Source organism: Myxocyprinus asiaticus, chromosome 9, assembly GCF_019703515.2.
Source record: "Myxocyprinus asiaticus isolate MX2 ecotype Aquarium Trade chromosome 9, UBuf_Myxa_2, whole genome shotgun sequence".
Classification (NCBI taxonomy): Eukaryota; Metazoa; Chordata; class Actinopteri; order Cypriniformes; family Catostomidae; genus Myxocyprinus; species Myxocyprinus asiaticus.
The window spans coordinates 39,866,847-39,882,950 of record NC_059352.1 but is presented as its reverse complement, the minus strand read 5'-3'; the positions used below and the strand labels follow the sequence as shown (position 1 = coordinate 39,882,950).

The 16,104-nt window shown below is 40.4% G+C and overlaps 1 protein-coding gene across 5 annotated transcripts in view; it reads right to left on the bottom strand.

The window, feature by feature from the left end:
• LOC127445817 (dedicator of cytokinesis protein 9-like) overlaps positions 1-16,104 on the bottom strand; it is a 150,196-nt gene that overhangs the window by 48,295 nt on the left and 85,797 nt on the right. For 4 of the 5 annotated variants that reach the window (XM_051706206.1, XM_051706208.1, XM_051706210.1 and 1 more), the window contains 4 exons: positions 14,088-14,170; positions 10,902-10,971; positions 7,251-7,346; positions 1,505-1,639 (listed from right to left, as the gene is read on the bottom strand). In XM_051706206.1, the coding sequence (XP_051562166.1) occupies positions 1,505-1,639; positions 7,251-7,346; positions 10,902-10,971; positions 14,088-14,170 (384 nt within the window). Of the gene's footprint in view, positions 1-1,504; positions 1,640-2,088; positions 6,329-7,250; positions 7,347-10,901; positions 10,972-14,087; positions 14,171-16,104 lie in introns of those variants that run through there. The other variant, XM_051706209.1, reaches the window with a different exon arrangement.

Below are 16,104 nucleotides of genomic sequence, written 5' to 3'. Positions count from 1 at the left end.
ATCACATAAAGGTCACATAAAAGTAATCCATAAAACTCCAGTGGTTTAATCCATATCTTCAGAAGCAATTTGATAGGTGTGGGTGAAAAACAGATCAATATTTAAGCCCTTTTACTATAATTCACTTGTAAATTGTGAAAGAAAATGAAAGTGGTCTGTTGTGTGAAACTGATCTGTTTCTCACCCACACTTATCATATTGCTTCTGAAGACATAGATTTAACCACTGGGGTTTTATGGATTACTTTTATGTCACCTTTATGTAATTTTTGGAGCTTCAAATGTCTGGTCACCATTTACTTGCATTGTACGGACCTGAGATACGTATTTTTCTAAAAACCTTTGTTTGTGTTCTACAGAAGAAAGAAAGTCATACACATCTGGGATGGCATGAGGGTGAGTAAATCTATGGCAAAGCTTTGCACAGTTTGAGAAACTTTTGGGATATCTCCATTAGCACTTTTTGTGAATATCCCATTTGTGATTTTTCTATCCTATAAGAATATACAGTACATACACACACTGTGAGAGAACCAGACATTTTGGATGAACTTTAAACTTGATAAATTTATGATGAATATAGTCCAGAAATGACTTTGGAAAATATATCCATCCTGCAGAAGCAGAAAGCCATTTATTCCCAGAATATCTGGCTGCTGTGCATGTGCACCTGTTGAAATGTTTAGGTTTTGGACCTAGAAATAACTTTTATTACCTCTTTGTCTGAAATATGAAAAACAGACAAAATGAAAAAAAAAAAAAAAAAAAAAAAAAATTATTTAAAAGAAAGACAGAGAGAAGCAGATGTTAAAAACAGACAAAACAGGGCGTGCATACCAAAGGAATACTTTATACTTTCAGGAGGGATGGTGAATGGAGGAATGTGACCACACTTGCACTCACACACACACTGAGTGCACCACAGTAGAAAGTGGAAATATTTGACCCTGGGAGAATCCATACTTTAACTAGACTGGACATCACTCCCTCTCTCCAACTCTCTTTTTATCTTTTTTGTCTTTCTGTAACCCTGAGCAACCCCAGATGAGGAACTGGTCATTCAAACACTGATATTCCCACTAGACCAGACAAAGGAAGAGATTCATGAGGATGTTTTTAGAGATATGGGCTACTTCCATAAACCGCTTTGTGCAGCAGTAAATACACAAAAACAAAGCATTTATTCAGGTGCCCTCATGAACCTTAAAGGAATGTTCTGGCTTCAACACAAATACTGTTTATAGAGCCTAACTTGTATTGAAACCAGAACCAGTCAACTTAATAGAGTTGTCAGTTACGTTTAATTTAAGTATCAATGTGTCTCAGATGTTTCTCCTAAATTTTGTTAATAAATAAAGTTAATTCTAAATAAAATTGGATGTAAATGAGTGGGTCATGGACTTTTTAGTCGGATGGTACATGCTAATCCATTCTGGTTCTTTTACTATAATATTCAAGCCGATAATGTTGAATTTTGAGGCATTGTGGCTTTTACTGATAGTTACCTGGATGACACCCATGCAGGAGTCCAGGAAAATGGTTCCTTTGGGTTCTTTTGATATTTTCTCATCTTTGTAGAAGTTCAGGTTGTATGATCCATCTCCCAGCTGGGTTAAGTGGAAATACCTTCTCTTAAAAGACTAAAGATAAAGAGAAATTGGGAAAGAGAGAGAAAGAAAAAGATAAAAAATATAAACATGAATATAGCAGACCCTGTTTAGAGGTAAAGCTAATAACTGTTCTAAAAATAACACCTAGGTCAATGGCGCAATGGGAAAATTGATTAATAAGAGCAGTTGGTAAGGCCCCACTTCCTGCCTGTGACATGGTGAGCACAACTCCACATGGTTAAGGGTCAGAATCTGCTCTGCTCTGAACAAGGCTGAAAACAGCTAAAAACAAAACTATGAAGAAACCACAAACTTGTCATGCTGGTGACGAGATCAGCACTTGATTTGATGGTTTGTTCGGAATAGCATGCTACCATACTTTTCATATGGAGTTAATTAACAGAGGTTCGGGAGGAGCATGTTCATTTTAATCTGACAAATTACAGCCCACGAGCAGGAATATATAAGCCGCTGCTTACCTGCTTCCTGTGACAACTCTTCTGACATGAGAGTCTTTCCGGCATTCAGCCCCGCTCATTTCCCCACGAACAGACCCAGGCAGACGGATCATCGGATGCAACTTCCCTGCAAAGCATTCGGCTCCACCAGAACAGCTCTTCCATCCAAACAGTCTCGTTATTCAACAGAAGCTGTCACAGCAGCTCTTTGTTTTTTAACAGTATTGATGGCTACCACGTTAAGTGTTTATATATATATATATATATATATATATATATTTTTTATCCTGTCTGTCATTCTATGCTCCATTCGATGAAGCAGTTTATAGAGCGAAGTTGCTACCACAAACTGTCTGCTCCTGCACTTTAAAAAATGTGAAACAGCTCTCTACGACTGCTCATATGTTCTCTTATCTAAACTTTCCACCAGGAAAGCAGTGCCAGCTGCCTCCGGGAACGGGAGCTGTTCCAGCTTCATGCCATTAGAATTCAGTTTTATTTGAAAGCGAAAGAAAAAAAGATTAACTATTCAATCCAGCCACCATTTCAACCCCCAGTATTTTTAATCAGGTTCTGCAACACAGGTGATGCCTGTCAGCCTCATTACCACGCCACAACTTGTTTAGGGGGCATGCTTTATTCAGCGATTGTTCCTCATCTTGTAACATGAATATCACGATTGTTTCTCCCTCCAAAGTGCCCGTCGGAGCGTGATTTATTTCATTCTGAACACAGGGGCATCATGCAACACAGAACTCCCTTCAATCGACCGATAATCTAATGACAAATTATTTTCAAACCAACGCAGACATTTTAACACAAGCTCGTTGCCGCGCAGCACTGGCACTGACCATTCCATAGCACACTGCAGTTATACACGGACTCTGTCCGAACAGACACGAGCCGAATTCGGCTCCGCAAGAGGCGGATCATGCGCCGCGTTCCAACTCATTCATAATCTTTCTGCAACCTGTCTGCTTCCTCTCAGCATTATTGACATATATTGACGTATATTGTACAGCAGGGGGCAGTCATATTCCTAAGGATCGAATGACCACAAGTGTATCCTTCAGTAATGATTGCAAGTCCATTTCTCCTGCATATCTGCATGCAGTACAGAGCCAAAGTTCTTATTTCTCAGATCATTTTATGCTGTTTTTCACATTGTTTATTAAGATGTACTGATTTCCCAGCACATATCTCCTGCATTTCTGTATGCAGTGCAGAGCTGCAACTCAGTGCATTCCTAGATAATTCACACCTATTGCTATGTGATGCATTTCCTATGCAAGAAGTATATTGTACTACAGGTTACAGTTATACTCCTAAAAAGCAAATGGCCTAAATGAATCCTTCAATGATGATTGCAAGTTCATGCATATCTGTATGCAGTACAGAGCCAAAGCTCTTATTTCTCAGATCATTTTATGCTATTTTTTTCACATTGTTTATGAAGATGTACTGTATTCCCTAGCACATTTTTTTCTAAAGTTTCACCTGAATATGATTATTTTGTCTTTTCTACAGCAATGCCTGAAATTGTGCCTTCCGCAGGGTCTCACCAATATTACTTCCAGCAGGTCTCTGTGAGAGCCCATTTAAATCCCTGTCACTGGATTGTACGCAGGTTTACCTCTCACTTTCTCTATCTAGGTGTTTTTTCCAAGACTTCACCATTACCTACCGAGGAGCCAAAGATGGCAACCATTTTTAGTTAAGAAAGCACAACTGTGGTGCTTCTGCCTTCGGCTCAAAACATCCCTAAGCAGCACAAATGTGCTGTCCACGTGCCACAACTGCGGCGTCTTTTGGGTCATGCAACAAACCCCCACGACATCACAAAGCAGTGCAAACGTGCTGTACAGGTGCCGCAACTGCGGTGTCCTTCGGACCATGCAAAAAACTCCCACCACACCAAAAAGCAGCGCAAATGTGCTGTACAGGTGCCGCAACTGCGGTGTCCTTCGGACCGTGCGACAAACTCCCACCACACCGCAAAGCAGCGCAAACGTGCTGTACAGGTGCCGCAACTGCGGTGTCCTTTGGACCATGCGACAAACTCCCACCACACCGCAAAGCAGCGCAAACGTGCTGTACATGTGCCGCAACTGCGGTGTCCTTCAGACCATGCGACAAACTTCCACCACACCACAAAGCAGCGCAAATGTGTTTTTTCAGGTGCCGCAACTGTGGAACCTTTCAGGCCCTGCCACTAAATCTCCCACAACACCACAATCATGTTTCCTGTTTCCTCTTATGTTTCCTTTTATTAAGACTCAAGGGGCACAGCTCATAAATGTATACCCATCAAACCGCTATTCAGCAAGGTTCTTTACTCTGCACCACCCACCATTCGAATGCAGTGTGGGCCCTCCCATTCGAACGCTATGCAGGCTTTCCCATCAAATTGCAGTGTGGGCTCTCCTGTTCGAATGCAGTGTGAACCTCAGCTCATTGGTTGCAGGCTCTCCCGTTCGAATTGCAGTGTGGGCCCTCCCGTTCAACCGCAATGCAGGCTCCCCCGTTCGAATCACAGGGTGGGCTCTCCCATTCGAATGCAGTGTGAGATTTCACGTCATTCAATCCGTGGGCTCTCCCGTCCGAAACGCAGTATGAGCTCTCCTGTTCGAGTGTAGTGGTGGTGCAGTAATCTTAAGAGCCTTTTAGCTTTTCCTGTTAACCGTGGCATTGGCATTTCCTTTGCTTATGGTCGAAATGAGCCCGACACACAATAAGGTGTGCCTAAATGTGATAAACTATGTGTGCCCTATTTGATACTGCAGCCACAGTGCCCCACCAGATAATGTGCTGCAGCGCCCGCCCACGCTCGATACTGCCGCAGCATTGCCCGCATACTCTCAATTATGCCACAGCATCACCCCTTTCACATTTTGATACTGCCACAGCAGTGCCCTGCCATGACAAATGTAATAAAGTTGTATTCTTAACTAACCTTTCGCTTCCCTCAAAGCTGCATATAAACGTAATTGACACGTTTTCCATAACTAACCTTCTGCTTCCCTTACAGATGTATATAAAGGTACATATTCCTAACTAATATTTGCTCCCCCTACAGGTAAGTACAAAATAACCTTTGCTTCCCTTACAGGTGTTGATGATTCTAATGAAGACTTTTGTGCCCTACTTAATACTGCAGCAACAGTGCCCCTCCATGACAAATGTAATAAAGTTGTATTCTTAACTAAATTTTTGCTTTCCTCAAAGCTGCATATGAACGTAATTGACACGTTTTCCATAACTAAGCTTTTGCTTCCCTTACAGACGTATATAAAAAGGTAATACATTAATGTATTCCTAACTAACCATTTGCTCCACTACAGGTGTTAATAAATCTAATGAAGTCTTTTGTGCCCTACTCGATACCACAGCAACAGTGCCCCACCCATACCAATTGTGTGTACACAGTTGTTAATATCTTCTCCACAGGCTCTTTCAATGTCTAAGTTCCATACTTTCATAGAAGTGCATCTACAGCAATGGAAACACAGCAGCGCTCCCACAGGAGCTCCTTCACTTTGCCCCCAAATACTCAATCCACTGCTGCCGCAGTGCTTTAAACTCCGCTCCCGCAGAAGGCCCACATTACTCTACTGCCGCAGCAGCTTTTTTACCATGCTTCCGCCGAAGCCTTTTTTTTCTTCGCTTCTCAGCAGCTGCAACTAGCATTACAGGAGATAGCGGTCACCACCTCCTCTTCTCAAAGCACCATATTTCCCTATCTATGGGTAGTCTATTGAGTGAGGCTACCCCCGCAAACAAGCCCCATTCCTCTCGTTCTCAATTTCCCTGTTCGATTGCTTGCTGGGCTAACCCGTTCAAATGCCGTGAGCGCACTCTCTCTATGGAGCAGTCTCCCGTTCAAATAGCAGTGTGAGCCCTCCCTTTCGAACACAATGCAAGCCAACTAGTGCTCACTTTCCCCGTTCGACCGCTTGCTGGGCTTACCCGTTCGAATGCCGTGAGCGCTCTCTCTCTATGGAGCAGTCTCTCATTCAAATTGCAGTGTGAGCCCTCTCTTTCAAACACAACACGGGCCAACTCTCATTCTCATTCTTCCCGTTCGACTGCTTGCTGGGCTTACCCGTTCGAATGCCGTGAGCGCTCTCTCTCTATAGAGTAGTCTCCCGTTCAAATCGCAGTGTGAGCCCTCCCTCTCGAACACAGCGCGAGCCTTCTCCCCATTCGATTGCTTGCTGGACTTACCCGTTCGAATGCCGTGAGCGCTATCTCTGTATGAAGCAGTCTCCCATTCGAATCGTAGTGTGAGCCCTCCCTTTCGAACGCAGCGCGAGCCAACTCTCATTTCAAAGAATCTCGAGCTCCGAGCCCTCCAGTATACGGACAGCAAGCCAAATATGTTTACTGCTTCAACACAAGATTACATTAACATATGAACTACTGAAACTATTGTGCAGTATGCAGATGTATACTGTGCACAGTATGCAAATATTCTGTATGCCTGGAATAACCAGACAACCTTCTACATTTGATAATATGTGCAGTATACAACAAAAGCACACAGCATGGAATACTGTACAATGCAATGTGCTCCACTTGACCTTTCCAGTGTAATGAATGAACCATGAAAGTATTATCAGTCAAGACATTAAACATCTCTGTCTAGGTTCACTGCCAAGAGTTAAGACGCTTTAACACAAAATTGGATTAAAAATGCAAAATAAATTATGCCAAGTTTAGTCATGAAACTCTATATGGCACAAGCTGGTAGGTCCTTTGACATTTAATCTGTTAGCAAATCAACTTGGAGACTCTCTCTTTGTCTAGCATTTAAATTGCCTCAGTTGTTTGCTCTCTGCCTTCTTCTCAGTGAAACCCACCTCCTCACCGGCACCACTTGTATAAATCTGCATCAGTGGGATTGTATGATTGTTTAGTTGTACAGAAGCGCAGCAGCAACATGTCTTGCATGCTTGACACAGCATGTCTAAATATGTTCATAGCAGTAGCAAGTCTTCATACTTAAAATGCTGAAAAAAAGCAAGATGCAGCGCAACGGTCAAAACGGACACGAAAACATGTTTGGTCTGAATGCCCAGTATGCTAGTATACCATTCAAAACATAGCCACTATCATCTTAAAATTCTTCATCATTAACAAATTCGGGCAAAGGTATGTGTATATGTTTGCTTGTGGTAACTCACCCTCATGGTAACACTGATGGCACTGTTCATATTTGCTTTATGTAGCCAGCCGTGCTTGGACACACCCCCTCTTTGAGAACCTAATGAGGCAGCATCCTTTAGAAATTAGAGAAAAACACAACACATAAGAACATATGAGCTATGCATAACAACACATTCATAACACACAGAAGCAGTCCTGCACTTGTGCACACAAATATGGCCTCATTTGTTTCTTTAATCCTGAACACAAACAAGTCAATATGTAAAATAGTTTCCTACATTAAAGCCTCTGCACACCCTTCTCCATGTTTCAACATGAAGTCCATTTTCACCTGACCCCCTCAATTATTCATGTTCCCCCTCATCTCTACAGGGAGCAGCCTTCAAACTGAACAAACAAACTCCATTCCTGACCGAGTGCTCAGACAAAGTGGCAGACACAGAGCTGGAATTCTGGGAAATGTAGGTGAAACCCAATCAGGGGATCAGATAGCCCAGAGACAGCTGAGTCCTGGGTCTGATCTTTCTCCTAGGCTAATGTAGTCCCAGAGGCTCAGCACAGACGAATTTCTAATAAGCTGCAAGTTCCTTATTATTTATTTACTCTACTTATCAGCCAGTGAGAACAGAAAGAAGGAGAGAGAAAGAAGTAATGTGTTATGATAGGCAGATGAAGTATGCTCAAACCCATTTCCTTTGCATGTCACCATACAAAAGAAACATACTGGCACATTTGCCAAAAAAAAGTCTCTCTGTCTTCTCTCTCTCTTTCATAACTTCTTCTAACAAGCCTATAGACAGACTGAGTAGAATATAAGACAGAGCAGCTGAATATACAATTATTATAAAATTAATCACTAATTATAAGGCACTATATTCTAAATTAGAGTTTTAAATTTTCTGAAGAAAATGTGAGTGGTGCATGCAAAACTCGTGCCACAATGTGTTCTGGGTGGTTTCCAGAATGTTGCTATGCAGTTGCTAGGGTGTTCTGATTGGTTGCTAGGGCATTTTGAGGTAGTTGCTAAGTTGTTCTGGATGATAACATACTGCCCCTAAGTCAACAGAGCCCACTCCCAAGCTTTACTTTTCACCAGGTGAAAATCTGATTGCCAGGTGAAAACCCAGGTGAAGTCCGATCACTGGGAAGAGTCATAGCACAACTCTCCTCTGCAATCTGCATGATTTGGGGTATCATTAATGTAGCACTAAGGGTGTTTGAAGAATTTTCATGGAAAACTTTTTTTTTTCCACACCAATCCTCAAATAATTTTTTATTCATACCAAGCCTTAAATACCTTTTCTACAGTATAGAGTAAAACATACTTAAAAATATAGTATAATACTTAACAGTATATATAGTATAAAGTTTAATACTTAGGTTTAGGGGTTTCAGAAACCCCTAGCCCTATAGTATGTATGCACTTAGGTATGAAAAATAGGCTTAGAAAAATAGCAAGCACCACTAATCATGTAAAATATCCCCACATATGTTGATAATAGGGCTATTGGTATTGATATAGATTCTATTTGATTCTGATTAGCAAGCTCTTGATTTGATTCTGAATTCAATTGGATTGCGATTCATATGGGTATTTCAGTTAAAATGTCAATTTTGCTTACATATGAAAGAAATTCTCTCTCAGCTAATGCTATTATACAGGGAACCTTCTAACTACATACATTACAAAATTAAATTAAAGTTTTTCATCATTTTGGTGCATAAAATGTACAAATTCATGTTTTCCATAAATAAGAATATGATGTCTTGAAATTGCATATATTATATTGCTTATATACACCGACTGAGAACTTTATTATGAACACTATGGTCCTAATAAAGTGCCCAACATGGTCTTCTGCTGTTGTAGCCCATCTGCCTCAAGGTTCGACGTGTTGTGCATTCTGAGATGCTATTCTGCTCACTACAATTGTACAGAGTGGTTACCTGAGTTACCGTAGCCTCTCTGTCAGTTCGAACCAGTCTGGGCATTCTCCGTTGACCTCTCTCATCAACAAGGCATTTCTGTCTGCAGAACTGCCGCTCTCTTTATGTTTTTTTGTTTTTGGCTCCATTCTAAGTAAACTCTAGAGACTGTTGTGCGTGAATATTCCAGAAGATCAACAGTTACAAAAATACTCAAACAAGCCCGTCTGGAACCAACAATTATGCCACGGTTGAAATCATTAAGATCACATTTTTTCCCCATTCTGATGGTTGATGTGAACATTAACTGAAGCTCCTGACCAGTATCTACATGATTTTATGCACTGCACTGCTGCCACACGATTGGGTTAGATAATCACATGAATAAGTAGGTGTACAAGTGTTCCTGATAAAGTGGTTAGTGAGTGTATATACGTATGTTTATATTCAACCTAGTCTCATAGATTGAACACTACAATAACTGCCTTCACTTTCATACAAATCACGACTTCAACGGCTAATTAAGACTTTAGAATTACTTATTTATTGTTATGATATCTAAACACTTTTACTGTAATGCATCATTAGAAATTTTTTTTTTTTTTAACACTTGTATTACAGACCCACCTACAGTTACACACTTATTCCAATGTGGTTAGCTTGATAGAGTTGCTCACCTGATAGAGTGTTGGACTTTGGATTCGAAAGTCTGAGGCTCAAGCCCAGCCAAGCACACAAGCTGACACGTGAGCCGAAAGTGTCATATAAGTGACATGAAATGACATGGTTGCTTCAGAAAATGTGCTTTTGTCGCATTTGCTTTTGGATACTACCGGTTAGGTTTAGGTGTTGGTTTAGGGTAAGTGTCTATTTTGTTAACCTCTCATTGGCTTTTTGGACACTATTGGTTAGGTTAAGGCGTTAGGTTAGGGAGGAATGTTTTACTCATTTAAACCTCCTTAAAAACCCCACCTGATTACGACCTGGTTTTGGTGCCCCCGCTGGAAATTTCACTAGGAAACTGCAGCAAAACGTGTAATTAAGCATGCAATTTTGTTTTGCAAAAATGTTGCCATGGTCATGAAAAGTAAATGAGATCAGGCTGCATAATTTGTAGTATTTACATTGATATGTAGAACAAGTACTAAAACGGTACTTTCTCTTTAAGAAAAGCGGCAGTTCAGTGAGCGTCTCACAGAAGTGTTTTGGCTAAGCGCATATTAACGAGAGTAGAGTCCAATGTCTTCTTTACCACATCAGTGCTAAAGAACAGACAGAACAGAAATGATTTTAAAAGAGACATTATTCAATGACAAATGGGTTGTGTGGATCTCATCTTTGGACACACAATACACAAAATGTGTCAAACCAAGATTTTACTCTCAGCACACAGTGAAAGGATCTCGGTGCTAACTTCTTCGCCACAATACTACTCAATCACTGGTGAGTGAAATCTGAATTTGCAAGCCAGTGGCAAATCACAGACATTTTTATTTGCATAGCGCAAAATTTGGTCGTACTGTATATGCAAGTAATTTACTTGCATTGAAGGGGGTTGCCGCATAGAATGAAAAATCATTCTTGGTATTTGAGAATCAATATCGAGTTTGTTCACATGAAGACTGCAATGCATCGGAAAAGATATATTTTTCCCAGCCCTAGATAATAATGTCATATTTACACATACAACAAAGTGTAGTTCCAGGGATCACAGATAGGTTTCATGGGTAGTTGTCCCTTACCTCCTCCTTATCTGCATCCTCGTCCACCTCAAACACATGACTGGCTAGTTTCTCTGGTCGTGGAACTTTACTGTAAAAGAACAAAACAAACGTCAACAAATGTACAGTAATACAATAATTTCATTTTCATTGATCTCACAGGTCATCCTCATGTCGAAGTTACAATGAGTGTCTAATTATAATAACATAATCATGAAAGACTAATTCGGCATGTGTCACTAAACTTGGGCAAAAGGTTTAGCACTTACGACTCAAGGACACTATAGCTTTTATCGCTCAAACACAGCTGATGCAAAACACAGATGATTGTGTGTGAGTGCAAGACAATGTGTGTTAACGGAAACTGCATTAGCAGAGCTATCATGAATGAGTGGGCGTGGGTCATTCTTGACTAGGATGATCATGATGATGAATTACATAAACACAGTGTTATCTCTGTGTCCTCTACAGCCTTCATCCCTCCTGCTTTCTCTGCGACCTTTATCAAATGCCAGACACTGTCTCCTGATCTGCACGATGTGATTTGCCAGTTATTGTTGCTAAGACATAATTTCTCTCTATCAGTTAGCTGAGACAGGAAGTGACCTCAGTGGAAAACCTTTAACAGAAACTCGTCTGAGTGGATGTGTGGATGCTGTCCTGAAACAGGTGAAATATGTATGTGCTGAATGGCAAAATCGAAAGGAAAAGACAGGAGGAAATAGGATAAGAACTGTTGATGTTGTTGTTTGAGTGAAGATAGATGCATTTCTCGATTTGGCTCAGGACAAGACCTCACTGTCAACACTGGGGTAGGGCAGGATGAGGACACTGATCAAATTAGTGTAAAACAGCTTCACACACACAGACACACACACAGTGGCCAGACAATGACTCCTGGGCTCTGTTCCAAAACCTAGTGAATTGCCTTGCGGTCTACTGCCTTTACTGGTTCAGGATGGTCGACTAGTCAACTAATTGTCCACCAACCGACTAGTCGATTAGTGAGGTTGACTATGTTATATAGATTATTTTTTAATCTTTGTTTTAGCATGAATATTTTTATGGGATTAATTTCAAGACATAATTGCTGAGAGCATGTTGTGCTTTTAGTCTGTCAGCACTATAAACTCTCTCCAACTATTTTAGTTTCGAAGTTCATCCCCTTTAATCGATAATTAAAACTTTATTAACTTTTAAAAACGCTTCCTGCTACCAGTCGACCCATCACAGAGCTGTCGTGTGACATAAGCGCAATGGCATGTTCAAGCAAGAAGTCGGAAGCGTGAGCTCTGTATACAACAGAGGAACGAACATCATGCGAGAGTTAGTTCATTTCAAACAGCAATACAGTGGCGGGCGGAAGCAACGATTTAAAGTTAAAAACGTTTTAATTATCGATTTGTATCTTACACAAACCTATTGATTTGTTTCAGAAGACATTCACTGATCGACTGGAGTTGTGTGGATTACTTTTATGATTCCTAAATATGCCTTTTGGACCGTCAAACAGCCAGTAGCCTCATGGCACCCATTCACTTTCATTGTATGGACAAACAGAGATGAAATATGCTTACAAAAATCAAGGCGAGACTAAATAAAAGAATGTATAAGCTTCTCTGTATCCCTAAAACTCAAAACATGTATCACCTTGGAAATGTTCCTTAACTGATATAAACAAGACTGAAATAACTTCCTAACATGATATTTAAACTTTAAATGTAAATCAAAATAGATGCCCAAATTTCTCACCACCTGCTGAATATTTGTGACCACCTGATTACGTGCTGACTCAATCTGACTTTTTTTTAAAACCATGACCGATTATAACAACCTCTGTTTTATCCGTATTTAACTGCAGAAAATGACATGCCATCCAATTTTTTATTTCTGCTATACAAGCTTGAAGAACATTTAAATTAGTCAGAACATTGGGATTCAATAACAAATACAACTGTAGGTCATCTGCATAGCAATGAAAATGTATGTTGTATTTATTAAATAAATAATATTGCCAAATGTACATTCGTCGCAAAGCCAGAGGAGGATGGGCTCCCCTAGCTGAGTCTAATTCCTCAAGTATTTTTTTTTTACAAAATGTCCAGGTAGTGTAAAATGTTTACAATATTTTCAAAACAATTAGAAAATAATAGAATAGAATATATTCTGATATATTTTGATGTTTTATTTTTCATATTTTAAAGAGCTGATTAAACAAATCAGGACAAATCCAGAACAGGATTCATTACTTTCACACTGAAAATTCATGAGACACAACTAGCTGTCAAACACATATTGAGCTACACATAACACATATGATACTCATAAGCTACACAGAAGCTTCACATGTGTATTTTCTCAGGCACTTATTGAGTCTAAATAGATGCACAACTTTACATCATTTCAATAGCACACCTAAATGACAATACCCATATCATACTCTTCATATGTTGTACTTGCTATAGTTTACTTCCACATTGCTTCTTCATCAAATGGCAATGTCAAATGTAAATCAAGTCAATCGCTGAAACAACAGCACCACCTTGAGTAAGAAATAACATGTATAATATGTATGCGTACACGCATATGGGATACTGATAATTCACCATTGTTGCACAGAAAATCAACATGCTATAGTGGTCTTTTGTATGAATATAAGACTCATTTGTCTTGTAATAAACAAGGAAATGGATATCCTGTGATAGTAAATTTATTTAGATAAAACCTGACATTATTACATACCTAGGGTTTCTAATGACCCTATACACTTTTGGTACTTATTTTTTTTTTTTTATGTGTGTGTATTGAACTATTTATAAGAGAAAAATTTAGCAATACTAAAGAGTTCAAAAAGATGGATGAGATACAGGGGGTGGAATGAGGTCCGGGGTCACTAAAGACTGAAATGCATAATGGGATTATCTTCTATGGAAATTATATATCTGACGTTGCCTTAGAATTAAGCCAAAATTACAAATATTACAAGGTATTCTACCTTTTGGAACAGTTTCCATCTCAGGACGCCTTAAAATTCTGCCACTGTTGACAGCTCAATAGGTTTAGCAAAAGAGCCCTGGTATAAATAGTATGGTGAATGTTCTATGAAGACCAGCTGTTCTTTAACTGGCCTAATTCTGTCTCTATTTCTGCCTCTTTCCCTCTCTTTTACGATCTTTCAATCAGTTTTAGAGGTGTTATGCTCCTTACTTTGGAAGTTGGCGGAAGTCTCCAGAATAATCCTCATACTTGTAAGTCACCACATGCCAATCAGAGTTGTAGGTCTTGATGCACTGTGGAAGAAAAAAAAAACATCTGTCTCCTCCATACTGTTTGATGGAAAATACATAAACACACATGCACACACACAATGCTGCATAATCCCAAAAACGCTTAAACATTCCTAGTAATCTAATTAGTATCATGTTTTCAATAGCCCTGTGTGGTAACTGCTTTTCGGAAAATAATTTCCTCTTTGGAAAGGAAAACTGTATCCCTGTTCTAGTCGCTGTTAAAGCTGTCATCACACTGCACCACAAACAGGCACTAATATGCAGTGCATCCGGAAAGTATTCACAGCGCTTCACATTTTCCACATTTTGTTATGTTACAGCCTTATTCCAAAATGGATTAAATTCATTATTTTCCTCAAAATTCTACAAACAATACCCCATAATGACAACGTGAAAGTTTGAAATCTTTGCAAATTTATTAAAAATCACATGTACATAAGTATTCACAGCCTTTGCTCAATACTTTGTTGAAGCACCTTTGGCACCAGTTACAGCCACATGTCTTTTTGAGTATGATGCTACAAGCTTGGCACACCTATTTTTGGGCAGTTTCTCCCATTCTTCCTTGCAGGACCTCTCAAGCTCCATCAGGTTGGATGGGGAGCGTCGGTGCACAGCCATTTTCAGATCTCTCCAGAGATGTTCAATCGGGTTCAAGTCTGGGCTCTGGCTGGGCCACTCAAGGACATTCACAGAGTTGTCCCATAGCCACTCCTTTGTTATCTTGGCTGTGTGCTTATGGTCATTGTCCTGTTGGAAGATGAACCTTCGCCCCAGTCTGAGGTCCAGAGCGCTCTGGAGCAGGTTTTCATCAAGGATGTCTCTGTACATTGCTGCATTCATCTTTCCCTCGATCCTGACTAGTCTCCCAGTTCCTGCTGCTGAAAAAAATCCCCACAGCATGATGCTGCCACCACCATACTTCACTGTAGGGATGGTATTGGCCAGGTGATGAGTGGTGCCTGGTTTCCACCAGACATGATGCTTGCCATTCAGGCCAAAGAGTTCAATCTTTGTTTCTCATGGTCTGAGAGTCCTTCAGGTGCCTTTTGGCAAACACCAGGCGGGCTGTCATGTGCCTTTTACTGAGGAGTGGCTTCCGTCTGGCCACTCTACCATACAGTCCTGATTGGTGGATTGCTGCAGAGATGGTTGTTCTTCTGGAAGGTTCTCCTCTCTCCACAGAGAAATGCTGGAGTTCTGTCAGAGTGACCATCGGGTTCTTGGTCACCTCCCTGACTAAGGCCCTTCTCCCCTGATCGCTCAGTTTGGCCAGGCGGCCAGCTCTAGGACGAGTCCTGGTGGTTCCAAACTTCTTCCATTTACGGATGATGGAGGCCACTGTGCTCATTGGGACCTTCAATGCTGCAGAAATTTTTCTGTACCCTCCCCAGATCTGTGCCTTGATACAATCCTGTCTCTGAGGTCTACAGACAATTCCTTGGACTTCATGGCTTGGTTTGGGCTCTGACATGCACTGTTAACTGTGGGACCTTATATAGACAGGTGTGTGCCTTTCCAAATCATGTCCAATCAACTGAATTTATCACAGGTAGACTTCAATCAAGTTGTAGAAACATCTCAAGGATGATCAGTGGAAACAGGATGCACCTGAGCTCAATTTTGAGTGTCATGGCAAACGCTGTGAATACTTATGTACAGGTGCATCTCAATAAATTAGAATGTCGTGGAAAAGTTCATTTATTTCAGTAATACAACTCAAATTGTGAAACTCGTGTATTAAATAAATTCAGTGCACACAGACTGAAGTAGTTTAAGTCTTTGGTTCTTTTAATTGTGATGATTTTGGCTCACATTTAACAAAAACCCACCAATTCACTATCTCAAAAAATTAGAATATGGTGACATGCCAATCAGCTAATCAACTCAAAACACCTGCAAAGGTTTCCTGAGCCTTCAAAATGGTCTCTCAG